Below are 26,490 nucleotides of genomic sequence, written 5' to 3'. Positions count from 1 at the left end.
TTTTGAGGCGGAGTCTCGCTCTGTCGCCCGGACTGGAGTGCAGTGGCTGGATCTCAGCTCACTGCAAGCTCTGCCTCCCGGGTTTATGCCATTCTCCTGCCTCAGCCTCCGGAGTAGCTGGGACTACAGGCGCCCGCCACCTCGCCCGGCAAGTTTTTGTATTTTTAGTAGAGACGGGGTTTCACCGTGTTAGCCAGGATGGTCTCGATCTCCTGACCTTGTGATCCGCCCGTCTCGGCCTCCCAAAGTGCTGGGATTACAGGCTTGAGCCACCGCGCCCGGCTCAAAAAAATTAAAAAAATAAAATAAAGACTGAAATGATTAATATACTGTGATTGCTCTACTTGTCAAATCATATAGACACAAAGACACCTATATTCTAGAAACTTGCCACTTTGTGAGCTAGTAGAGAGGTGACTTTTTTTTTTTTTTTTAAGACAGGGTCTTGCTTTGCTGCCCAAGCTGCAGTGCAGTGGTGCGATCAGGCTCACTGCGGCCTCAGCCTCTTGGGGCTCAAGCAATCTTCTCGCCTCAGCCTCCCAAATAGCTGGGACTACAGGCACATAGCAACACTCCTGGCTAACTTTTGGTATTTTTTGTCGAGATAGGGGTCTCACTTTGTTGCCCAGGCTGGTCTAGGATTCCTGGCCTCAAGCAATCCTCCCACCTCAGCCACCCAAAGTGCTGAGATTACAGATGTGAGCCATTGTGCCTGGCCTACAGGTGGTTTCTTTTTCTTTTTTCTTTTCTTTTTCTTTTTTCTTTTTTGAGATAGGGTCTCACTCTATCACCTAGGCTGGAGTGCAGTGGCACGATCATGGCTTACTGCAGCCTTTTCTGGGCTCCAGTGATCCTCCCACCTCTGCCTCCCAAGTAGCTGATACCACAGGCATGCACCACCATACGCAGATAATTGTATTTTTGGTAGAGGTGGGGTTTTGCCATATTGCCCAGGCTTGTCTTGAACTCCTGAGCTCAAGTAATCCACCTGCCTCGGCCTCCCAAAGTGCTGGGATTACAGGTGTGAGCCACCGCACCCAGCACAGGTGATTTTAAAGGGATACAGGGAACATAGTTCTGTAAGTGCTGAAAGTTTCACAAGACTACTTCTGATGTTTTGTATCTATGAAAAATTTGATCTATCCAATGGCATGTAGTAACATGCCTGGCGAGGAAGAGGATGTCCTTTTCCTGATTTCTAGGCATATAAGATTTGTATTATGGTCAGAAGCAGTGGTCCATGCAGCCTCTGGCACAGAGACATGCTATGCAATAGTATGGCTGTTCTTGAACTCAACATCAAAGATTCTTAAAAGCATTCTATTTTCATTAATTGATCTTTTATGAATTAGGCATATCCATATCAACTTATTCAAACCTTTGAAAAACTGGCTGGGTGTGGTGGCTCACACCTGTAATCTCAGCACTTTGAGAGGCTGAAGCGGGCAGATCACTTGAGCCCAGGAGTTCAAGACCAGCCAGGGCAACAAGGTGAAACCCCTTCTCTACAAAAAATACAAAAATTAGCCAGACATGGTGGCATGCACCTGTGGTCCTAGCTACTTGGGAGGCTGAGGTAGGAGGATCACTTGAGCCTGGGAAGTTGAGGCTGCAGTAGTTATGATCACACCACTGCACTCCAGCCCAGATGACAGAGTGAGACCCTGTCTCAAAAAAAGCAAACAAAAACTGCTTTCAGCTTGTAGCAGTTGTTAGTCATGACTCTCACAAATTTACTACCTATTACATATATAGTAGTAGTTTTACTTTTCACATACTTAGAAGATACTGCAGGAGAGAGGAAGGGATAGTGCAGGAGTGAGCAAGGGATGCAAGTCTAATAGAGCTGTTCTCCCAGACTAGAGCTCTTCCTGTGTGACACTGGTCTTCAGGGAGCAGCATAGTCTAGAAAGCCAGATGTGCACATGGCAGCATGTCTGACATCTGAAGTGGGGTGGAGTGCTTTGATGAGTTACTTGTATCCTTCCCTATTCACATTCTGAATACGAATGAATTCTGTATCTACATGCCTTTAGTCATTCAATAGGCACTTAATAAGCTCATACTATGCATGTTTTAGACGCTGTACCGCAAGTGCTGGGGAAATGAGGATTATTGAGTGAGTATCTCCATTGAGTGCACAGTGGACAGGGGCATGTGAATGCCCAACTCTTCCCTGTGAAGAAATAGCATGGAACCCTATTAATTCAGTCTCTTCATTTTATAGAATGTATTTCTTGGTGTGTTTTAAATAAATTCAGCACAGAATTAATCCTCACCCTGCCCAACAAGCCAGGAAAGATATATCGCAGTTTCTTTTTTGGAATTGGTGGTGGTAGCTTTAAAAAGGGAGGTATCTATCCTGGTCTTTTTTACCATCAAGGATATGATGAAGAAAATATGAAGTCCACTGAAGGGAAGGCTTCTGTTAAAGCAAATGACATTCTTTCTTGATTTAGGAAAGGGGCCTGGAGAGTCACATAAAGTCCTATCTGAGCAGCTGGTTTGAGGATGTCGTATGCCCAATCCAAAGGGTTGTTCTTCTCTTTCAGGAAAAGCTTACCTTTCTGCTACATGCTGTAAGTACTGCCCAAACGAGAGCATTTCCTTAACTGAGAATCACTTTGGATCATTTAGAAACATACTCATTTTCTCTGAATATGACTCCCATCCCTCCCCAAATATTCAAACTATGCTTGCTATCAAGATAGACCACACTTTATTTTCTCAGATCTAGAAAGTGATATTACTAAGGTAGAGTTGGATTTCAAATGCTGAGTCTTCCTAATAGGATAAAACATTTTAAAATAATTACTTTTCAAAGTCATCTGGGAAAGGTATAGTTTCCAAAACAATTTGAAAAGGTAAACAAAAATCCAAAGCAATTTTGATTCTATAAAATGTTAATGGGCAGTGGCTGAACAAGGCTCTGGAGAGTTTGTGACCAGTGCCCATCAATCGTTGTCCAGTGTGGTAGGGACTTATGGGGACATTTAGTCATGAGTAGCTGCTCAAGAAAAGCTGGAATATATGTACAATCAGGTTTCATTTTTCTCTCATAGGCTTTGAGTTATACTCCTGTTGAAGTTAAAGAATCAGATGAAAAAACAAAGAGAGACATTAACAGGTAAAGAACACAGTTTTTTCAAAGAGAAAAGCTTTTCCACAGCAAGATTGACATCTATGTTTGTAAACTGCTCCTCCCATCCCTTCCCCACCAGCCTAGTGCAAAATAAATTTGTTTTCACCCTTCTGTCTTGCAATATTGTTTGTGGAAATGGACTTGTGTGTGTGGCAGGTTTCTGAGTGTGGCCAGTCTTCAAGGACTTATTCATGAAGGCACCATGACTTCTTTGTGCATGGCCATGACAGAGGAGCAGCATAAGTCTGTGGTCATCGATTGCAGCAGCTCCCAGCCTCAGTTCTGCAATGCAGGTGAGCTACAACCTCTGAAGCAGCCTTCCGACATCTCTTGCGAGTCCCCATCTTTGCACTGAGAGCATATGATACAATCTTACTCTTCCTGCCTTGCGCAGTTTTACATGGTTATCTCAAACAATGAGAAACCACTTGCTGAAAACAATATAATTCTAGAAACATGGAAATCATGCTATGCCTAGCAATTCCACGCCTAGTACATAAAGAAAATCTAGTATGTGTATACAAGGAGACGAATTTTAAAATGTCCATAAAGGCATTATTTGAAAAAGCAAGGAATTGGAAGCAATTTAAGTGTTTATCAACAGGAAAACTGATAAACTGCTATATTCATGCAATGGAATATAACAGCGCAGTGAAAATGAATGAACTAGAGCTACTTGTGTCAATATAGCTCTCAAACATACTATTTAGTGAAATAACCATAAAAGAAAAAAATACATAAAAGTTTTAACATATGCAGAATAATGTAGATAAGGCTTGCACACACAAAGGTATATGGGAAAAGTTTAAAGACGTCTGTGGGAATGATCATGCTTTCTGATGGGAAAGGAAGGGGGATGTGATTGGGAAGGGGCATACAGGGGGCTTCAGCCATTTTGGTATTCCTTAGCCATGTGGTGAGCACACCATTTTTTTTAGGCCATTATACAAGTCTTAAATAATTCATTATAGATGTTTTTATATATAAATAAATGGGTCGGGCACGGTGGCTCACAGCTGTAATCCCAGCACTTTGGGAGGCTGAGGCAGGTGGATCGGAGGTCAGGAGTTCGAGACCAGCCTGGCCAATATTGTGAAACCCTGTCTCTACTAAAAATACAAAAAAATTAGCCAGGCATGGTGGCAGGCACCTGTAATCCCAACTACTCAGGAGGCTGAGGCAGGAGAATCACTTGAGAGGCGGAGGTTGCAGTGAACCAAGATCACACCATTGCACTCCAGCCTGGGCAACAAGAGCAAAACTCTGTCTGAAATAAATAAATAAAGCTTTGTAAAATTTCATTTTATTTAGTCTCTCTGAAATGTTTTATAGGAAGTAACCGGTTTTGTGAGGATTGGATGCAAGCTTTTTTAAATGGTGCTGAAGGAGGTAACCCTTTTCTTTTCCGACAAGTACTGGAGAACTTTAAACTAAAGGTAATTAGTTGGCTGTGTGCCAAGTCCCATATGAAATTTTTGTCTGAATTTTAATTAGTACCAGTGACAGAGTAACAAACTTGCTTTATAGCTGTGATGTCTGTTAATTAGGATGTTCTCAAAACTGGAACTATCAGAAGACATTCACTTTATTTTTGGTAGCTTCTGTATACATATCATTTCTAATAAATTGGTTTGAATGCTTGCTTATATTTAAGGAACATCAGTCTTGGCCACAATTTGTGACTTATCTTAGTTGCAAAGCACAAAAAAAGTGGTTCAGTGCCTAAGTTTTCAAAATTCTGTTGGGGGCTGGGCGCGGTGGCTCACACCTGTAATCCCAGCACTTTGGGAGACCATGGCAGGTGGACTGCTTGAGGCCAGGAGTTCAAGACCAGCCTGGTCAACATGGCAAAACCCTGTCTCTACTAAAATTACAAAAAGTTAGCTGGGCATTGTGGCGCGTGCCTGTTATCCCAGCTATGTCAGGAGGCTGAGGCATGAAAATTGCTTGAACCCAGGAGGCAGAGGTTGCAGTGAGCCCAGATTATGCCACTGCACTCTGGCCTGGGTGACAGAGTGAGACTTTGTCTTAAAAAAAAAAAAAAAAAAAATTCTGATGGAGACTTGTTGTCACCTTATTTAGGAGTTTTGTTTGTTTTAAGAGACAGAATATTACTCTGTCACTCAGGCTGGAGTGCAGTGGTGCAGTAATGGCTCACTGCAGCCTTAATCTCCTGGGTTCAAGCAATCTTCCTGTCTCAGCCTCCTGAGTAGCTGAAACTACAGGTGTGCACCACCACGCTCGGCTAATTATTTTATTTTTTGTAGAGACAGGGTCTCGCTGTGTTGCCCAGGCTAGTCTCAAACTACCGGACCTTAAGCAATCCTTTTGCCTGGGGCTCCCAAAGTGTTAGGATTACAGACATGAGCCACCATGCTAGGCAGGAGATTATTTTAAAGTATTTTTACTTCATATAAGAGATTTTCAGCTGGGCGTGGTGGCTCACGCCTGTAATTCCAACACTTTGGGAGGCTGAGGCGGGTGGATGACTTGAGGTCAGAAGTTCGAGACCAGCCTGGCCAACATGGTGAAACCCTGTCTCTACTAAAAATACAAAATTAGCCGAGTGTAGTGGCGCATACCTGTAGTCCCAGCTATTTCAGAGGCTGAGGCAGGAGAATCACTTGAACCCAGGAGGCGGAGTACAAACTCCGAGATCGAGCCATTGTACTCCAGCCTGGGCAACAAGAGTAAAACAAGAAAAAAACAGAGAGATTTTCTTCTACCAAGGGCAAAGCATACTGCAATGTAAATTTTGGAAATATTTAATATGAAAAGCAAACAATTCAGGAAGATATGTTGAGTTCTCAGCTGGATAGGAGTTTTTTTTTTAGCTTCATTATTATTTCACTTAACATATTTTTAACTGGGTAATCTTTTTCTAGGCCATACAAGACACAAATAATTTGAAGAGATTTATCCGACAGGCAGAAATGAATCATTATGCTTTGTTTAAATGTTACATGTTCCTAAAGAACTGTGGTAGTGGAGATATACTTTTGAAGATTGTTAAAGTGGAACATGAAGAAATGCCTGAAGCCAAAAATGTTGTAGCTGTCCTTGAAGAATTCATGAAAGAAGCTCTTGACCAAAGTTTTTGATCATATGTTTTGAGATAATTGTATGATCAAGTGATATATTTAAGTCTTAGTGTTTGAAATTGCAGTTATAATTGTTCATAGGATTGCTATTTAAGATGATTTGAAACTCAATCCAGATTTTCTTTTCGTATTTTACCAATTTAACTTAAACAAAAATCTGAGGAACATCTTCACTGAGTCCTGGATAGATGTGTATATGAGAGTTGTGGAGTTTTCTTCACTGAGTCCTGGATAGATGCATATGTGAGAGCTGTGGAGTTTTCTTCACTGAGTCCTGGATAGATGCGTATGTGAGAGTTGTGGAATTTTAGTGTCTCACTGGCCCTGTAAATTCCAGGCTTCAGGAAGCTGTTGCTTAAAAAATTTCAGAGATGATTTTGTTTGTGGCTTTTCTCAGGAAAAGCCTGAGTCTGCTGCAGTATTTAGCAACTTTTCTTAGAAAAACCATAATACTTCCTTTTCAATGGATTGTAGCTTTTTTTCTTAAAAAAATGTAATCCTAGTCTTAGAACAGATTAATACCACTACACCATTTCAGAGATAGATCTGTGCATCCTGTGGGTGCTTGATACATTTTTTTGTCTAGTTGATAATGGCATAGATGATAGTCAAGATTTTAAGTCAATATGCAAATCCTGAGTATGTAGAAAATTAAATGAGCTTAAAAATCGATGCACTAGCTTCAAGATAAAACATCTTTGAAAGAAAGCTACTGCAGAAATTGCCCCCAGTCACCATTTCATTTATTTGTTCACAGGTATTTATGAAGAGCCTGTGTTTTCTTTTAGGTGAAAATGCTGGAGTTTTAAAACAGTGTTGAGAAAAGAAACAAAGTACATACAGTTTACAAGCAAACTGTAACATAAGGAATGCAAACAGGTTCTTCATATTAGAGTGACTCACTGATTTCATTTTTTTTTTTTTTTTTTTGAGACGGAGTCTCGCTCTGTCGCCCAGGCTGGAGTGCAGTGGCCGGATCTCAGCTCACTGCAAGTTCCGCCTCCTGGGTTTACGCCATTCTCCTGCCTCAGCCTCCCGAGTAACTGGGACTACAGGCGCCCGCCACATCACCCGGCTAGATTTTTTGTATTTTTTTAGTAGAGACGGGGTTTCACCGCGTTAGCCAGGATGGTCTCGATCTCCTGACCTCGTGATCCACCCGTCTCGGCCTCCCAAAGTGCTGGGATTACAGGCTTGAGCCACCGCACCCGGCCTGATTTCAGTTTTTTGTACATTTGTTACCAGCCTCAGATTGTTTTACTCTGAATCAATTGAAAGTGCCCTCAGCTAGCCATTTACAATTCCCATGGAAGCCTATGTAGCTACACACATACAATTGCAATTTGCTCGGCATAGCTCTTTAATAAATTCATTTGATAATGATTTTTGCTTAGAAGAACAGAAGAAGTCTTGTGTTCTCACTTCCCTGAGGATGCTCAGAGGAGCACAAACCCATAAAACTGAGGAATCCTTTCTTAAATGGATCTAAATTCACTTTAAGTGCTGAGTTTTAACTTTCAAAATGACTGACAATGGTCCTCTACGTAAGCCTCGGGACATGACTCACCAAGCATTTCTTTTCCTTTAATGAGAAATACAATTCAGGATCTTCATAAATGCTTTCATATGGTTTTAAACTTTAATAACTTGGATTGTAGGTAGTACAGAAAGAAATCGAAGTAGCATTTTTCATAGTATTAAAATGAGAGAGGCTGGACACGGTGGCTCATGCCTGTAATCCCAGCACTTTGAGGGGCCGAGGTGGGTGGATCACCTGAGGTCAGGAATTTGAGACCAGCCTGACCAATATGGTGAAACCCTGTCTCGACTAAAATTACAAAAACTAGCTGGGAATGGTGGTGTGTGCCTGTAGTCCCAGCTACTCGGGAGGCTGAGGCAGGAGAATCGCTTGAACCCAGGAGGCAGAGGTTGCAGTGAGCCAAGATCGCGCCACTACATTCCAACCTGGGCGACAGAGTGAGACTCTGTCTCAAAAAAATAAAGTCAGGGTGATTAAGGAAAACCAGTAATTTTATGACACTATCGTTGAATCTGACTATCTTTTCCCAATGCAGTTGGTTCCCCATTTAGAAATCATTTTTTTAAGTAAGCCACATTAGCACATCAGTGTTTTAAGTCTGAAAAACATACTTCATTTTCAAATTCATGTCATTGAAGAGTCTGTGTTGTAAATGGCATTTAAAAGCAAGAGTGTTACCTGCTTCACATCATTTATGGATATAGGCAAGGTGTAATTATATATTCTCTGTGTGGTTGTATATATTTTTGTAATGTAGGCTCACTACATTACACAGTTCTATACGATTATCTTTTTTTTTTTTTTTTTTTCTTAATGAAATGTGGTCTCACTATGTTGCTCAAGAGTGGTCTCAAACTCTTGAACTCAAGCAATCCTCCCACCTTGGCCTCCCAAAGTGAGCCACCGCACCCAGCCTCTGGTAGTCTTATTTAAAAAAAACAAGTCTGGGCCGGGCGCAGTGGCTCGCGCCTTTAATCCCAGCATTTTGGGAGGCTGAGGCGGGCGGATCATAAGATCAGGAGATCGAGACCATCCTGGTGAACACGGTGAAACCCCGTCTTTACTAAAAATACAAAAAATTAGCCGGGCGTGGTGGCGGGCACCTGTAGTCCCAGCTACTCAGGATGCTGAGGCAGGAGAATGGCGTGAACCCGGGAGGCAGAGCTTGCAGTGAGCCGAGATCAAACCACTGCACTCCAGCCTGGGCGACAGAGCGAGACTCCGTCTCAAAAAAAAAAAAAAAAAAAAGTCTGACAAACTGTATATCACTACTCTAGACAAGGAAAATGGTGTCATGGAATTGAATATCTTGGTCATGAGAAGAAACCACAGAGCTCATGACTAGAAACAAGTACTGTATTCAAATTTTAATAAGCTACTATCTTGGCTTTTAAAGTTTTTTGTCTTTGTTTTTGTTTTATTTTTTGAGACGGAGTCTCACTCTGTCACCCAGGCTGGAGTGCAGTGGCGCAATCTCGGCTCACTGCAACCTCCGCCTCCCAGGATCAAGCGATTCTCCCGCCTCAGCCTCCCCAGTAGCTGGGACTACAGGCACCCGTCACCACGCCCGGCTAACTTTTTGTATTTTTAGTAGAGACAGGGTTTCACTGTGTTAGCCAGGATGGTCTCCATCTCCTGACCTCGTGATATGCCCGCCTCGGCCTCCCAAAGTGGTGGAATTACAGGCGTGAGCCATCGTGCCCAGCCAGCTTTTAAAGTTTTAAAAAGAATTTGTTCAGACATGGAATACAGTTATGTATGTTACTTGTGTGCTTTACACACAGAGGAAATGTATGTTTGTCATGTATGAAGAATGGCTTCAGTTTATCTGTAATTTGTAATTATAATAATAAAACTTAGCTTCTCATCAAGACAGTTGTTTTTGTTTAATCAGCTCAGTCCTCAAGCCTAACATTTGTATTCCCAACAAGTTTGTGAGGAAATTATACTTGTTATACTAAGGAATTTGTTGAAGAAAATCAAATCACTTGCTGGGATACATACCTTTCTACTTCTTGCAGGAGGCATCATGCACAGTCTAAGAGCAATTTCCCTCACAATGTTTTATTCATCGTCCAGTAGAGTTATACCCGTAGAACTCAATAAACCAAGTTACTTCCTTTCACTCTCATTCATTATTCACCATGACAGAATGCCTGTCCTCTACCAGAGGATCCCTTAGACCAGGTGCCAGGAAAGCCTGCGGGCTTCTTGGAAATCAGATGCAGTTACTAGGACCACACTTTCCTAACAGTGTGTCTTCTCAGTTAATGGAAACCCTGCTGGCTTCAATGAAGTCTTTCCACTTGGAGGTCTGAGAGGGCAGCCCAGTTCTCTTAATTGCTAAAGTTCCTAAATGTGGCGGGGTGTGGTGGCTCAGGCCTGTCATCCCAGCACTTTGAGAGGCCAAGGCAGGAGGACTGCATGAGCCTAGGAGTTCAAGACCAGCCTGGCAACAGAGTGAAACCGCATCTCTACAAAAAATAAAATTAGCAGGACCTGGTGGTATGTGCCTATAGTCCCAGCTACTCAGGTGGCTGAGGCTAGAAGATTGCTTGATCCCAGGAGCTCAAAGTAACTGAGCTATGACTGTACCACTGCACTCCAACCTGGGCAACAGAGTAAGACCCTGTCTCAAATATAAAGAAATAGGCCAGCCATGGTGGCTCACGCCTGTAATCCCAGCACTTTGGGAGGCCGAGGCGAGCAGATCACCTGTCGGGAGTTCGAGACCAGCCAGGCCAACATGAAGAAACCCCATCTCTACTAAAAATACAAAATTAGCCAGGCGTGGTGGCGCATGCCTGTAATCCCAGCTACTCAGGAGGCTGAGGCAGGAGAATCGCTTGAACCTGGGAGTTGGAGGTTGCGGTGAGCCAAGATCATGTCATTGCACTCCAGCCTGGGCAACAAGAGCGAAAATACATATATATGGAAGCAGTAATGAATCGACAGCTGGGGTTTTTCTTGTAAACTACGAGGGCTGATAAAGTGAAGGTCCTATTACACGAACTCGGAGTGAATGTCCCGAGGTTCATTCCTGTTACCGGATGGCCCTAGGCCTAATGCAATGAGATGGATCTTTAAACAAAGACCCTGAGGCCTGCACATGCTTACTGCTCTCACAGTCCTGTGCAAATACTGAGGGCTGACAGCATGAACTTTGGTACCAGCAATCTTGGGTGTGAAGCCAGCTTGTGCCACATATTACCAGCAAGTAACTAAATTTCTCTAACCTTTTCCCTTGTGTATAAATAGGGGGATATTTATACCCAGTTCACATAAAGTAGCTGTGGAAATGCCTACCTCAGTGCCTAGCACATAGTAGGTACACAGTAAATTGTCATTTTTTTTTTTTTTTTTTTTTGGGATGAAGTTTCACTCTTGTTGCCCAGGCTGGAGTGCAATGGCATGAACTCGGCTCACCGGAACTCCGCCTCCCAGGTTCAAGCGATTCTCCTGCCTCAGCCTCCCAAGTAGCTGGAATTACAGGCATGCTCTACCACGCCCGGCTAATTTTATATTTCTAGTAGAGACAGGGTTTCTCCATGTTGGTCAGGCTAGTCTCGAACACTCAACCTCAGATGATCTGCCTGCCTCAGCCTCCCAAAGTGCTGGGATTACAGGCACGAACCACTGCACCCGTCCTCTTTTTTTTTTTTTTTTTTTTTTTTTGAGATGGAGTTTCGCTCTTGTTGCCCAGGCCGGAGTGCAATGGTGCAATCTCGACTCACTGCAACCTCTGCCTCCTGAGTTCAAGTGATTCTCCTGCCTCAGCCTCCTGAGTAGCTGGGACTACAGGCATGCACCACCATGCTTGGCTAATTTTCTATTTTTAGTATAGGCAGGGTTTTGCCATGTTGGCCAGGCTGGTCTTAAACTCCTGACCTCAGGTGATCCACCCGCCTCAGCCCCCCAAAGTGTTGGGATTACAGGTGTGAGCCACTGTGCCTGGCCCTTCATTTCTTAATTACCTTATTATTGGGAAGTGCCTTATTAATGTATTGAAGAATGAGAATCTAGTATTAATAGAAGGAAAGAACCAGGAAAGTAAAAAAGGGAAAGGCGGCAAAGGTAGAGAACTCAACAGCTTCTGGCTCTCCAAGGAGCTTGCCTTTATTATTATTGTTTATTTATTGAGACAGGGTCCACTCTGTCACCCAGACTGAAGTGCTGTGGAAGGATCTCGGCTCACTGCAACCTCTGCCTCCCAGGCTCAAGCAATTCTGCCTCAGCCTCCCCGAGTAGCTGGGACTACAGGTGCGCATCATTACCACCCAGCTAATTTTTGTATTTTTAGTAGAGACAGGGTTTCACCATGTTGGCCAGGCTGGTCTGGAACTCCTCACCTCATGATCTGCCTGCCTCAGCCTCCCAAAGTGTTGGGATTACAGGCATGAGCCACTGCGTCTGGCAGTTTTTTGTATATTATTAGTAGAGATGTGGTTTTGTCATGTTGGTCAGGCTGGTCTCGAACTTTTGGCCTCAAGTGATCTGCCTGCCTTGGCCTCCCAAACTGCTGGGATTACGGGCATGAACTACCGTGCCTGGTGGGAGCTTGCCTTTAAATGGCTCAGGTACTTGAGCCTGAAGTTGACCTATAAGAGCACTGATGCTCAGAGAGGGTCCTGATTTCTCCTTCTAGGGAAGTTGGATCTCCACACTCGAAACAGAAGTGGGTTCTTTGGCCTTTAGCCTTAACGGCACTCTAATGTTTGTTCTTGGATAGATTCTGCAGCATTTAGATTTTCTTTTCTTTCTCTTTTTTCTTTTTCTTTTTTTTTTTTTTTTGAGACGGAGTCTAGTTCTGTCGCCCAGGCTGGAGTTTAGTGGCATGATCTCAGCTCACTGCAACCTCTACCTCCAGGGTTCAAGCGATTCTCCTGCCTCAGTCTCCCGAGTAGCTGGGATTACAGGTGCCCACCACAACATCCAGTTAATTTTTGCATTTTTGGTAGAGACGGGGTTTCACTGTGTTGGCCAGGCTGGTCCCGAACTCCTGACCTTCTGATCTGCCCACCTCAGCCTCCCAAAGTGCTCGGATTACAGGCATTAGCCACTGCACCGGCCTTTTTTTTTCTTTTCTTTTTTCTTTTTTTGAGACAGAGTCTCACTCTGTCACCAGGCTGGAGTGCAGTGGTGCGATCTTGGCTCACTGCAACCTCCGCCTCCCTGGTTCAAGCAATTCTCCCGCCTCAGCCTCCCAAGTAGCTGGGATTACAGGCATGTGCCACCATGCCCAGCTAATTTTTTGTATTTTTTGTAGAGATGGGGTTTCATCATGTTGGCCAGGCTGGTCTTGAACTCCTGACCTCAGGTGATCCACATGCGTCAGCCTCCCAAAGTGCTGGGATTACAGGCGTGAGCCACCATGTCTGTCCTACATACACATTTTTATGGGAAGAGAAATCACAGCTTTCATCAACCACTCAAAAGAGTTCAGTGATTTGAGAAAAGTAAGAAGCACAGAGCTACAGACTGGTGCTAAGCACTGATGCCCTGATCTGTATTTTATAGAAATCCTAGATCCACCACCACTGCTGTTCACGCTCTCCCACCCATCCTGACCTAGACGCAGATGAAACAGGCCCTAATGCCAGCCCTTCAGGTCACTTCCTGAATAACCAATGGCTTGGAAAAAAAAAAATCTTTAATGGAATCTGTGCTCAAATAATATGTTACAACAAAAATATACAGAATGTACACAATACAAAAATACTTAGAAACAAACATTGCAGTTTGTATTTTGTTTTTTCCACTTACGCAAGTCCTCGGAGGGGCAGTTCACTATTGGGCACTGTTTTTAAGGCAGAGGAGAACCGTGCTTTCCAGCCAGCACGGGGAGCAACATGAATGATGCCAGGAAGGGCTTTCACGGCACCCAGGGAATCTGCATTACGTATCTGCAAATTAAATTGGACGCTGGGGGAAGATCCCGGCTTGGTGAGCAATGGCTCCTCTAATCCTCTGGGCAAGAACGGTGCTCATGGAAATCGAGAGTCCTATTAGCTGGCAAAACAGCCTCATTAGGGAGCTTTTCCTAATTAAAAAATGAATGATGAATGGTGTCATTAAAGTGAAATTTCTCCTTTGAAGGTCTGTTTTCCCGTCCCCAGTTTCTGTGATTCCTCTCCCGTTTAATGAAAGCCAGTGAGTCTATGGCTGCTGTTTGGGGATTCCCCAGCTTTCAGTTTCCGTATCCTGTGGATAAAAGGCCAACCTACCTCCACCAGCCTGAAGATTTATACACCCCCTCTGGGCCAGCAGCCAGCTCGGACAAGGAAGGAGGCAGGGAGGACACGGCCAGCCTTGGCCATGGGGAACTGCTGCCGAGAGGGTGGTGGGACCTGCTGAGGAGAAAGTCAGATGCCACAAAGGGAATCCCTCTGACCAGACAGCTGCCTCCTGACCTAGGGAGAGGCCTGGGTCAGGTGAAGTGACCCTGTGACCCCACCCTGTGGCCCTGCTTGGAAGTCATGGTTGGGAGAGGTGGTGGAGGTGGGTGTGCTGACAGGGAACAGCTGGGGCTGGTGGTCTAAGGTATAGATGAGGGTCCTTGGCAGCAGAGGACACACTTAACATGGTGGGAGACACGATTCTGCCTCCACTGTCCTTCTCAGTAACAAGCTTCTCTTGGAGTCCCCGAGGGAGCTGAGTGCTTCTATGAGGGATTTCTAGAGTCTTCTAGTTCAATGCCTTCTCACCCCTGAGAGAGGAAGCCTACTCTCCAGGTGACACCAGACAGAGGTGGCACTCTGCTCATTCCACCCACACCACAGAAGCCCCAGGGGCCAGGACAGGAATCTGGATGGGATTCTCCATCCCTCCAGGAAAGGACCTCATCGCTCAGCTTAGTGTGGCTGCAGTCCAGGCAGAGGCAGCAATGTCCTGGCTCCTTCTGCATCCTCCCCCGGTCTTCCCTGAGCCCAGCTCCACAGCCTCAGAGCCTCCTCCTCTGACGCGCCGACTCTTCCATCTACATCTTTCTATCACTAGGGCAGAGAACGGCGGGCAGGGCACACACAAGACGCCCCAGGCTGACACGACACCGCCAAAGACGTGGGGCCACAGTGCCACAGGCTGCAGCCCTCAGCACAGCACTGATGCGGGGGAGCAGGACCTACGTAGCTACATATGAGGCCAGGGCAATCTATTTAGCATTGGGCCAAGATGGGGTAGGGCTGGGCCTCGCCTGCCAATGAGTGAGTGAGCCCATTTACATGTAGTTACCGGGATGGGAAGCCACTGTGGCCCAAGACCCCAAATGCCTGGCTTGACTGACCCTGGACCCCGCTACACTCAAGGGCCGGGATGGGCATGAGGCTGGAGAAAGACCATTCCCACACTCCTGCCCCTGTTTCTGGACACGCCCAGCCCCCTGCCTCCTCCCAGGCCTGGCATTCTTTTTTCTTCTGGGCTGTCAGTGGTTGTGAATTCCAAGAGCATGATAAAGGCAGTGTCAACTTTTGTCAAAGGTCAACCTCATACCCTCCATTTGGGGCTTGCACCAGCTGCTACTAGGAGGGTCATTCCCTCCATCTTGTTTTCTCACCTGTGAAATGGGGTGGGGTGGATTTGATCACCACCATATTCTCTCCTGCATCCAAGCCTCCGAGGTTACCAGCTGCCCTCCGAGGCTCATCCATGCACCCAAAAATTCTCCTGAGGTAAAGTTTTCCAACTAAATTGGAATTCCTCTTCCTGTAGCCTCCCGTCCCCCTAATTCAAATGGACACAGGGTCTCAACATTCCTACCCCAGCCTCTCTTGCATCCCCAAAGCTCTTTCTCTCCTAAGGGAGACAGGATGGAACGTTTTTGGATATGAGGGCCATCTCAGAGGAAAACAAGAGCTGAACCTGGCAAACCTCAGCATCCAGGGATCCCTGGAGGGCCTGAGCTCTCCCTCCAGCAGGGCCATTCTGCCACCAGTCAGTGATGCTCAGGAGCAGGTGTGGAGGGGACGGGAGACGGGAAGGAAGGTGGTAGGCTTTGTCAAAGCAAGGACACTCAGCAACCATAGCACACCATGGTCTCCCACCTCTCACGGACACTCACATGGGCCCCCTACATCCGCCGTGCCTTCTCTGCAGGCACTGACTTGCCTCAATTACCTTTCCCATCACACACACACACACCACACACATGTGCACACATACACACACGCAAGAATGTATCAAAACACCGTCTCCATAACCAAAGAGAGGCACAAAGTAGTGTCAGGGCAGCAAAAGGAAAGAAAACGACCCTAAAAGAAGGCTGGGCACGGAGGCTGGGGCACTGGTGTGAGATGCCAACATCCTCGAAGAAAGGGAGGGAGAAGTCTGAAATTGGTCCTGGGTCTGCCTTCTCCACGGTGGAACTTGGAATGAAGTTTATTCCCCCCGCTTGGGTCCCTCTCACTGGGTACCCCCAGCGCAAAAGGGGGCCTAGAGCCTACAGCGTCCCTGCTCTGCCCAACCCAGGCACAACAGATCATGCCCCAGTGCCCACCAACCAGCCCAAGAAGGCACCCTGGTTTCAGCCAGGTCACAGCTGACGTGTCCAGTAGGCCCTCTTCTTACTGGAGCTCCAGACCCAGCAGGTGTCGAGGAGACACCACATGGCCTGCAATTATCTCCGAGCTAGAGAGGGGCCATGCCTAGCTGCAACAACCCTCAGGCTTTCCCATGTCTCTTAGGGTCTCTGAGGGTAGAGGATGAGGAAGAAGCTGCTGCTCAATCCACAGCAGCGAGGGGGCACCCCTGGCCCCATGGAACAAGCCCAGCCCAGGTGAGGGAGGGCCACTCACACAGCCCACCCCAGACCTTCACCCTGGCCCGATGTCATCAGAGCAGCCTAGAAAAATGACAGCAGCCACATTAACTCCTCTGCCAGGTGCCTTTCAGAAAAGGGTCTCCACTGTCTGTCCAAATCTAAACACAAACATTACAGCAGCCCAGAGTCTTCTGTCCTCGCCTGCCTGGCCTAGCTGAGCTGGTGATGAGAAAAAACCTCACAGGCGCTCCCTGTGGGTGCTGCTTTTCCCTCCCCTCCCCAACCTCGGGCCTCCAGCCCTCAGGGAGGCGGCGGCAGCTTCAAGTCCAGCAGGGTGTAGGCAAAGATGTTCCAGAAGACGGCAAACAGCACGAAGACGGTGTACATGGCCACAAAAATCCACCACAGCGACTGATCCTGGAGCCTCTGCTCGTAGTTCCTCAGGACCACCACGCCCAGGGTGATGCCCACGGCCACGCCACCCAAGTGCGCCACGAAGCTTGGGTGAGGGCACGGGGGATAGGCTGACGGGTGGAAGCGGAGCCACACAGCCCGCCCAAACTCCATGCTCACTGCAAGGGGAGGAAGCAGAGAGACGTCACAGGAGGGCCCTGAGCAGGGGCTAAGGGCCTTCACTTCATCACCCACCCATGCCTTCATTCCCTATTAGGCCAAGCACCATCCTCTGCACTGGGGACACAGTAGTGAAGGAGGCAGGCAAATCTCTGTTCTCTCAGAGCTTATAGGGTCTAGCGATAAACCAGTAAGCAATTACATACATAAGATAATTTCAAGAAGAGAGACGCCTATGGGGGGAAACAGGTGATGTAAAAGCAATGCCTGGTTTTAGGAAAGAAATTCTTTAGCTTGGGGAGTCACGCAAGGCCTCTCTAAAGAGGTGACATTTGGCCGGGCGCGGTGGCTCACACCTGTAATCCTAGCACTTTGGGAGACCGAGGCAGGTGGATCACCTGAGGTCAGGAGTTCAAGACTAGCCTGGCCAACATTGTGAAACCCCATCTCTACTAAAAATACAAAAATTAGCTGGGCGTGCTGGTGGGCTCCCGTAATCCCAGCTACTCGGGAGGCTGAGGCAGAACTGCTTGAACCCAGGAGGTGGAGATTGCAGTGAGCTGAGATTGCACCACTGCACTCCAGCTTGGGCGACAGAGCAAGACTCTGTCTCAAAAACAAACGAGAAAAGAAAACCCAGACCCCAACAAATTGATGAATTGATCCCTTAACAGATTCTTTTTGTTGTTCTTGTTGACACAGTTCTCACTCTAGGCTGGAGTACAGCGGCACCATCACAGCTCACTGCAGCCTCAACCTCCTGGGCTCAGGTGATCCTCCCATCTCAGCCTCCCAAGTAGCTGGGACTACAGGCACCCACCACCACATCTGGGTAATTTAAAAAACCTTTTTTTTTGGCCAGGCGCAGTGGCTCACGCCTGTAATCCCAGCACTTTGAGAGGCCGAGTCAGGCGGATCACAAGGTCAGGTGATCGAGACCATCCTGGCTAACACGGTGAAACCCCGTCTCTACTAAAAATACAAAAAATTAGCTGGGCGTGTGGTGGACGCCTGTAATCCCAGCTGCTCGGGAGGCTGAGGCGGGAGAATAGCATGAACTCAGGAGGCGGAGCTTGCAGTGAGCCGAGATCGCGCCACTGCACTCCAGCCTGGGCGACAGAGCGAGACTCCGTCTCAAAAACAAAAACAAAAACACCTTTTTTTTGTAGAGATGATGTCTTACTATGTTGCCCAGGCCTGAACTCCTGGGCTCAAGAGAGTCTCCTGCCTCAGCCTCCCACAGTGCTAGGATTACAGGCATGAGCCACCACACGCAGACCCTTAACAGATTCTAAGATGCCTTTATCCTGATCTCCAATCCACACTTCTTATGTGAACTTCCTGGGTCAGCCAGTCAAGTGGGGATGAGTCTCCTGAAAGGACGGGTGCTAGGAAACTGCCATCCCATTATCCACTACCAAAGAACATTGAGGGTAGGTATTCTTATTCCCATTTTACAGATAAGAAAACCAAGGCAAGTTTGACATTGAAATAAAGCCCTTTGAGGGGAATTTTGTACCTGCTTAGCTACCAGTTAATCAGCCAGGGCACTTATCTCCACCCTAACCACTGCAGGGGTACCAGAATCTCCAGGGACCTTCATTTCCCTTGGGGTTGCCCAGCCTTTTGGGCTGAGCCCTGCAACTCCAAGGATGGCCGATAGATGGCAGAAAAGGCGCATCCAGGGACGGACCCTCGGCCCTCCCCTCCCCCACTCCTGCCCTGGGACAGCCTTCCAGCCTTGGCTCCCCAGGTCCAGGGTTTGATAAAGGGGGTTTGAAAGATGATGGTCTCCAACTCCGAAATAGCATTTTAGTTTTTATGATGCTTACAGTTGGACTTTAAAAAAAAAAAAAAAAAGACTCATGCTTCTCTTTCCTTCCTCAAAAACAAACTCAGAGCCCAAGCTGACGCAGAAGCTATCCCACACCCACTGCCACCCCACTGCACCCTATGCCCTGACTCAAGAAGTCCTCAGGTTTTAAGGCTGGAAGGTCCTTCCTGGGATGAGAGATCCTCCAGCCCCATCCAGGAAACTGAGATCCAGAGAGACCCACAGAGGCTCAGGGGCAGACCCGATTTCCTGAAAGCCATGGGGTAAGAAGCAAGGAAGGTGGACATGAACCGAAGTGGAGCCCTCCCAGGCCTGACCCTCCGTCCCAGGTTTGCTCGGACTCAGTCTCCCTCTTACCTACACAGCAAGTGGCTGACCCAGAGAAAGCCCAGGTGCTTACTGTCTAGCTTGGCTAACATGTGGGGCATTTGAAATGGCACAGGCTGGCCCTGAATTCTGCCTCTATCATTTCTTAGCTGGGTGATCTTGGCCAAGGAACCTAACTCTCTGATCCTGGAGTTTCTACCTATAAATTAAGCTAATAATAATACCCTTTTTAGGCGAGTTTGGAAGACTGGATGAGAAAATGCGTTCACTCCCTCTTCTACCCTCATTGCCTTGCCTTTTTTTTTTTTTGAGACAGAGTCTCGGTCTATCGCCAAGGCTGGAGTACAGTGGTGTGATCTCAGTTCACTGCAACCTCCGCCTCCCAGGTTCAAGGGATTCTCCTGCCTCAGCCTCCTGAGCAGCTGGGATTACAGGTGCACGCCACCACACCCAGCTAGTTTTTGTATTTTTAGTAGAGACAGGGTTTCATCATGTTGGTCAGGCTGGTCTTGAACTCCTGATCTCAGGTGATCTACTCGCTTCGGCCTCCCAAAGTGCTGGGATTACAAGTGTGAGCCACTGTGCCTGGCCTTTTCTTTTTTTTTTTTTTTTAAGGCAAGGTCTCACTCTGTCACACAGGCTGAAGTGCAGTGGCATGATCATAGCTCACTGTTGCCTCAAGCTCCTGGGCTAGGACTATAGGCACAAGCCACCATGACTGGCTAATTTTTAAGTTTTAATTTTAATTTTTTTTTTTTTTTGTAGAGACAGGGTCTTGCTCTGTTGCCCAGGCTGGTCTTAAACTCCTAGGCTCAAGAGATCTTCCTGCCTCAGTCTAAGTAGCTAGGACTACAGGTGCAAGCCACCATGCCAGGCTAATATTTTTGTATTGTTTTTGTAGAGACAGGGTCTTGCTATATTGCCAAGGCTGGTCTTGAACTCCTGGGCTCAAGCGATCCTCCCACCTTGGCCTCCCAAAGTGCTGGGATTTCAGGTGTTAGCTACACTGCCCAGCCCCTTCCTCCATCGCTTCTGTTCAGACTCATTTCTTTCTATCTCAGAAAGAGCCCTTTGGCCTCTGGTCTTATCCCCCTTGTCCCCACAATCTGTTCTCCACACTGCAGCCTGACTGGTTTTCTAAAACTCTGATTATCCATCAATAACTCTCTTGTTGAAAGCCCTCCAGTGGGATCCCAGGGAATGCAAGGTGAAGTACATTTTCTTTTCTTAGCATTTAAAGCCCTTAATGGTCTGACTCCTACTATTTCACTAACTTTATCGCTCATCAAAATCACACACAGTCCTAAAACTAATTCTTTGGTTTCACTAACCAACTCGCTGGCCATGACCCTTCGCCCATCTATGTATTAGTTCAGGCTGCAGCTTTGCCTGAAATGTCCTCTTGCAGCGTGTTTACTTGGTGGACACCTGCTTGCCGCTAACACTCAGAATGACTTCTGCAGGTAGAACTGAGCTCTCCCAACTAGGGCCCTGAAGATATCTTGTTCCTAGGGGGTTCTTGGACTAGTCACAGTTTGTGAACCTGCTAAAATCGCAGCTTTTGATATAAGTGTGTATGCACATGAGTGCACATATATGTATTTTTCTGGTGACAGGGCCTAGGACTTTCAACAAGGGATCTCAAAGGATCAGTTTCATGATCAAAATGTTAGGAAGTTATTTGTCTTGATCTGGGTGCTGGTCTTTAAGCACTTTTCTGTTTGCATATTATATGTCAATAAAAAGATGAAAAAATAGGCTGGGGCCAGGTGTGGTGGCTCACGCCTGTAATCCCAGCACTTTGGGAGGCCAAGGTGGGCAGATCACCTGAGGTCAGGAGTTTGAGACCAGCCTGGCCAACATGGTGAAACCCCTTTTTTACAAAAAATACAAAAAAGTAGCTGGGCATAGTGGCACATGCCTGCAATCCCAGCTACTTGGGGGGCTGAGACAAGAGAATCGCTTGAACCTGGGAGGTGGAGGTTGCGGTGAGCTGAGATCATGTCACTGCACTCTAGCCTGGGCGACAGAGGGAGGCTCTGTCTCAAAAAAAAAAAAAAAAAAAAAGGCTGGGCATGGTGACGCACACTTGTAATCCCGGCAACCTGAGAGGCCAAGGCGGGAGGATTGGTTGAGCCCAAGAGTTCAACACCAGCCTGGGCAACATGGCAAGACCCCCATCTCTGCAAAAATTTTAAATAGCCAGGCATGGTACCACACATGTGTAGTCCCAGCTATTTGAGAGGCTGAAGAGGGAGGATCATTGGAGCCCAGGCGGGAGTCTGATGCTGCAGTGAGATATGACTGTGCCGCTGCACTACTGCCTGGATGACAGAGGAAGACATCCTGTCTCAAACAAAAGACGAAAATATAATTTTTAAAAATAGGTAAATAAATAAAAGATGAATGGTTACGAAGCAGCACAGCGGGACAGACAGCTCTCACAATAGCCCTACTCTTTCACACATCATTGACATGTCCCACTTTTTTTTTCTTGACCACAAGCCCGTGAAGGGCACAGACTGTGCCATCTTTGAACCCCATGGCCTGGAGCCAGGCTTTCGTCCCCCAGCTGTCCCATCAGTACTTACTACAGATAAGGGCCACAGCCATCCGCAGCAGCTTGAACTGGCACTTCATTCCTGACCAGTTCTAGGGAAAAAGGAGAGAGTTCAGTCAGTTCCAGATTAGACCACTCTTCTGCCAGTGTGTCTTGCTTAAGAAAACCTGACATTAAAATAAGGATCTCCATGAAGTACTGAAAGAGAGGGCTGTGGCTTAGTAGCAGAACACATCACATGGCTTTGAGATTTTAGGCAACAGCAAGTTTACTCCTGTCATAAAAGCTCTTGAGCTGGACTAACAGAGGAAGGGACTCCAGATCTAGGAAGAGGAGAGGCCCTGTCTCCTCAACATGGACAGAGAACATCTCAGAGCTGCATTCATTGCTGGGCTCCATGGTTGCAAAAGATGCAGGACAGCCAACCAAGCAAAGTCAAAGCAGAACCACCAGGATGATAAAAGAGCTCAAATTCCTGCAGATGAGGAATGAATGGGGAAGCCAGGATCTTGTAGCTCAAAGAAGAGGAGACTCAGGGGTCAAGTTCATTGTTGTCAAATATCAAATGAGTCAACACAAGGGAAGGGCACATTCGATTCAGTGTAACCTGCAAGCAGAAGATGCAATGGATGAAAACTTCAGAGAGAGACTTTTTAGCTCAGAGTAAGTTTCCATTTCTAGTAAGCAGAGCTCTCCAGAGATAGAATGGTCCATCTGGCAGGGGTCATGAGTTTCCCACCATCGGGGATTTCATGTCACTCGGAAAGGATGCTCCAGAGGTGAATCCGGTGCTGGAGAGGGGGTGGCCTAGGTGACCTTCAAACAACTCCCTCTCTCCCCTGAGAATCTCGGAAAACTCGGAACCTCCAAAGCAGATAAACAGTACAATTATTCACTTTACAAAAGGACTTTTCACTTTACAAAAGACTTCACCACAGGGTTCCTTTGAGAGGCACTCCTGCAGTGCATTCAAAGCACCATGCCATTTATACAGAGGTGCCCGTGCACAGAAATAAGCCCGGAATCTTCCTGGAACACATAAGCCCCAGGGAAGGAGGGCACAACCAGGAGACTTTGGTTCCCTCCCACCACCCAATCTGCCTTTGCTGTCTGGCCCAGGCCCAGCTCGGGGGCATGTCTGGCACTTCTGTGAGGTTGCAGGAACATCCGTGTAACTTTACAGAGGCCCTGAACACTGGCACGGACAACAACATCTATGAAAGCTTCAGTCAAGCAAGCAGGACACAGAGCAGATGCCAAAGAGGGGGAAATCCTCACAGCCTTCAGTTCTCACTCACCTCCTCCCTTCTCCCCATCCTTCCTCACTGACCAGCAACCCCTTCTTCACAGAAAGTGAAGTGTGGGCCAGCCGCGGTCCCGCTTTAGGTGGAAAGCCTATCTTCGCTTGCCGACGTGTTCCGTGCTAGGAAGCAGATGGCAGGATATCGTTGTCATCTGCTGGTGTCTGCCCACAGAGGAGCCTTGCCAGGAGACAAGGAACAAAACAGGAGTCGGTGCCCTCCCCTGGATCTAGCGACCCAATCTGAGCTGGCTCAGTTAGTGGATGGTGGGTACTGCAGCCTCCCTCCGAGATGAAACCCGAGGATGGGAGGACACTTGGGAATCATCTAATGGGACATCTCTTCCCAAAGGCGGACACCCACTGCCAAGTAGCCAACAAGATGGCCCTCCAGCCCACGTGACGGGGTGCTCCCTGCCTCCTTGGGAGCCCTGGGAAGGGCTCTCACCCCTAACAGTTCTTCCTGCTATTGTTTGCCAGGCTTTCCTTCCCTATAATGTCCCCTCCATGGGTTTCAATTCTCCCTTAAAAGTGATACCCGGCTGGGCGCGGTGGCTCATGCCTGTAATCCCAGCACTTTGGGAGGCCGAGGCAGGTGGATCACTTGAGCCAGACTCCGTCTCAAAAAAAATAAAAATAAAAATAAGGGATACCCATGTACATAGCAGCATTATTCACCATAGGCAAGATGTGGGAGCCACCCCAGTGTCCATGGATGGATGGATGGATAAATGAAATATACACACATATGTCTATATATTTGGTTTCTTTCCACCTCCTCCCTTCCCCCACTCTTCCTTGCTGACCGGCAACCCCTTCTTCACAGAGGGTGAGGTGAGCTACCTGCCTTCCCTTTTTAGGTGGAAAGTCTAATCTTCACTTGTTGACATGTTCCAAACTAAGAAGCAGATGGCAGGATAACGTTGTCACCTGCTGATATATACATACAATGGAACACAATTCAGCCTTAAAAAGGCGGAGGCTCACTCCCAGCACTTTGAGAGGCCGAGACAGGCAGATTATGAGGTCAGGAGATAGAGACCATCCTGACTAACACGGTGAACCCCGTCTCTACTAAAAATACAAAAAATTAGCTGGGCGCGGTGGTGGGCGCCTGTAGTCCCAGCTGCTTAGGAGTCTGAGACAGGAGAATGGCGTGAACCCGGGAGGTGGAGCTTGCAGTGAGCCGAGACCACACCACTGCACTCCAGCCTGAGGTGAGAGAGCTAGACTCCATCTCAAAAAAAAAAAAAAAAAAAAAAAAAAGGCGGGGCGGGGAGGGAATTCTGACCCATGTTACAGCACAAATAAACCTGGAGGACCTTATGCCAAGTGAAATAAGGCAGTCACAGAAAGCTAAATACTGTATGATTCCACTTAGATGAAGTATAGAGTAATTAAATTCATGGAGACAGAAAGTAGAATGGTGGTTTCCAGGGGCTGGAGGGAGGACGGGGTGGGGAGTCATTGTTTAGTGGGTACAGAGTTTCAGTTTTGCAAGATGAAGAGTTCTGGAGACAGATGGCGATGATTGTACAATGTGAATGTATGAATGTACTTAATGCCACTGAACTGTACATTTAAAATGTAACTGTATACTTTAAGATGGTGCATTTTATGGTATGTACATTTATCACAATTAAAAGCAAAAGTACAGAAGACTTTTTCTTTTTAAGAGACAGGGCTTCACTCTGTCAGCCAGGCTGGAATACAGCAATGCAACCATAGCTCACTGGAGCCTCAAACTCCTGGGCTCAAGTAATCCTCCCGCCCCAGCTTCCCAGGTAGCCAGGATTATGGGCATGTGCCACCACATCTAGCTAAATTTTTTATTTTTTGTAGATATGGAACTTCACTATGTTGTCAGGTTGGTCTCGAACTCCTGGCCTCAAGTGGTCCTCCAGCCTCGGTCTCTCAAAGTGCTGGGATTATAGGCTAGGTGCTCACGCCTGTAATTCCAGCACTTTGGGAGGCCAAGGTAGGAGGACTGCTTGAGCCTGAGAGTTTGAGACCAGCATGGGCAACATGGCGAAACCCTGCCTCTATAAAAAATTAGCTGGGCACTCTTTCACCAAGGACCCGCCAACCTGGGCCGCGTTCGCACCAAAACCGTGAAGAAGGCGGCCCGGGTCATCATAGAGAAGTACTACACGCGCCTGGGCAACGACTTCCACATGAACAAGCGCGTGTGCGAGGAGATTGCCATTATCCCCAGCAAGAAGCTCCGCAACAAGATAGCAGGCTATGTCACGCATCTGATGAAGCGGATTCAGAGAGGCCCTGTAAGAGGTATCTCCATCAAGCTGCAGGAGGAGGAGAGAGAAAGGAGAGACAATTACGTTCCTGAGGTCTCAGCCCTGGATCAGGAGATCATTGAAGTAGATCCTGACACTAAGGAAAAGCTGAAGCTTTTGGACTTCGGCAGTCTGTCCAACCTGCAGGTCACCGGCAGTCTGTCCAACCTGCAGGTCACCCGGCCTACAGTTGGGATGAATTTCAAAACACCTTGGGGACCTGTTTGAATTTTTTCTGCAGTGCTATATTATTTTCAATAAATCTGGGACAACAACAACTACAACAAAAATTAGCTGGGCATGGTGGTGTGCACCTGTAGTGCCAGCTACTCAGGAGGCTGAGGTGGGATGATTGCTTGAGCCCAGGAGGTGGAGGTTGCAGTGAGCTGAAATTGCACCAGCGCACTCCAGCCTGGGCAACAGAGTGAGACCCTTTCTCAGAAACAACAGGCCGGGTGTGGTGGCTCAGGCCTGTAATCCCAGCACTTTGGGAGGCTGAGGGAGGCGGATCACTTGAGGTCAGGAGCTCAAGACCAGCCTGGTAAACATAGTGAAACCCCATCTCTACTAAACATACAAAAAAATTAGCTGGGTGTGGTGGTACATGCCTGTAACCCCAGTTACTCTGGAGGCACAAGAATTGCTTGAACCTGGGAGGTGGAGGCTGCAGTGAGCTGAGACTGCGCCACTGCACTCCAGCCTGGGTGAAGGGTGCGATTCCGTCTCAAAACAACAACAAAATACAAAGCGCTGGGATTACAGGCATGAGCCATTGTGCTCGGCCCCCTCTGAGTAAATATCTTATTATTTTTCTTTTGTTTTTCTTTTGAGACAGGGTCTCACTCTATTGCCAGGCTGGAGTGAAGTGGCATGATCACGGCTCACTGCAGCCTTGACCTTCTGGGCTTAAGTGATCCTCCCACTTCAGCCTCCCAACTAGCTGGGACTATAAGCACACTCTACCACACCCGGCTAATTTTTAAATTTTTTTGTAGAGATGGGGTCTCCCTATGTTGCCCAGGCTGGTCCAGAACTCCTGGGCTCAAACAATTCACCTGTCTCAG

At 47.2% G+C, this 26,490-nt stretch overlaps 2 protein-coding genes across 7 annotated transcripts in view; one reads left to right on the top strand and one right to left on the bottom strand.

Annotated features, from left to right (window-relative positions):
* C16H17orf75 (chromosome 16 C17orf75 homolog) overlaps nt 1–6,412 on the top strand; it is an 11,123-nt gene extending 4,711 nt beyond the window's left edge. Inside the window, exons 6-10 of one of the 2 annotated variants that reach the window (XM_023182869.1) lie at nt 2,553–2,579; nt 3,063–3,127; nt 3,299–3,435; nt 4,475–4,578; nt 6,028–6,412. In XM_023182869.1, coding sequence (XP_023038637.1) covers nt 2,553–2,579; nt 3,063–3,127; nt 3,299–3,435; nt 4,475–4,578; nt 6,028–6,243 — 549 coding nt within the window. In that variant the 3' untranslated portion in view covers nt 6,244–6,412. Of the gene's footprint in view, nt 1–2,459; nt 2,580–3,062; nt 3,128–3,298; nt 3,436–4,474; nt 4,579–6,027 lie in introns of both variants that reach the window. The other variant, XM_023182868.1, reaches the window with a different exon arrangement.
* Nucleotides 6,413–13,413: 7,001 nt separating this feature from the next.
* Nucleotides 13,414–26,490, bottom strand: part of RHBDL3 (rhomboid like 3) — a 58,965-nt gene continuing 45,888 nt past the window's right edge. For all 5 annotated transcript variants that reach the window (XM_023182865.2, XM_023182866.2, XM_026452254.1 and 2 more), the window contains 2 exons: nt 21,864–21,924; nt 13,414–17,110 (listed from right to left, as the gene is read on the bottom strand). In XM_023182865.2, the coding sequence (XP_023038633.1) occupies nt 16,839–17,110; nt 21,864–21,924 (333 nt within the window). In that variant the 3' untranslated portion in view covers nt 13,414–16,838. The remainder of the gene's footprint in view (nt 17,111–21,863; nt 21,925–26,490) is intronic.

Source organism: Piliocolobus tephrosceles, chromosome 16, assembly GCF_002776525.5.
Source record: "Piliocolobus tephrosceles isolate RC106 chromosome 16, ASM277652v3, whole genome shotgun sequence".
NCBI classification, from domain to species: domain Eukaryota; kingdom Metazoa; phylum Chordata; class Mammalia; order Primates; family Cercopithecidae; genus Piliocolobus; species Piliocolobus tephrosceles.
This window is presented reverse-complemented; position numbering and strand designations above follow the sequence as displayed.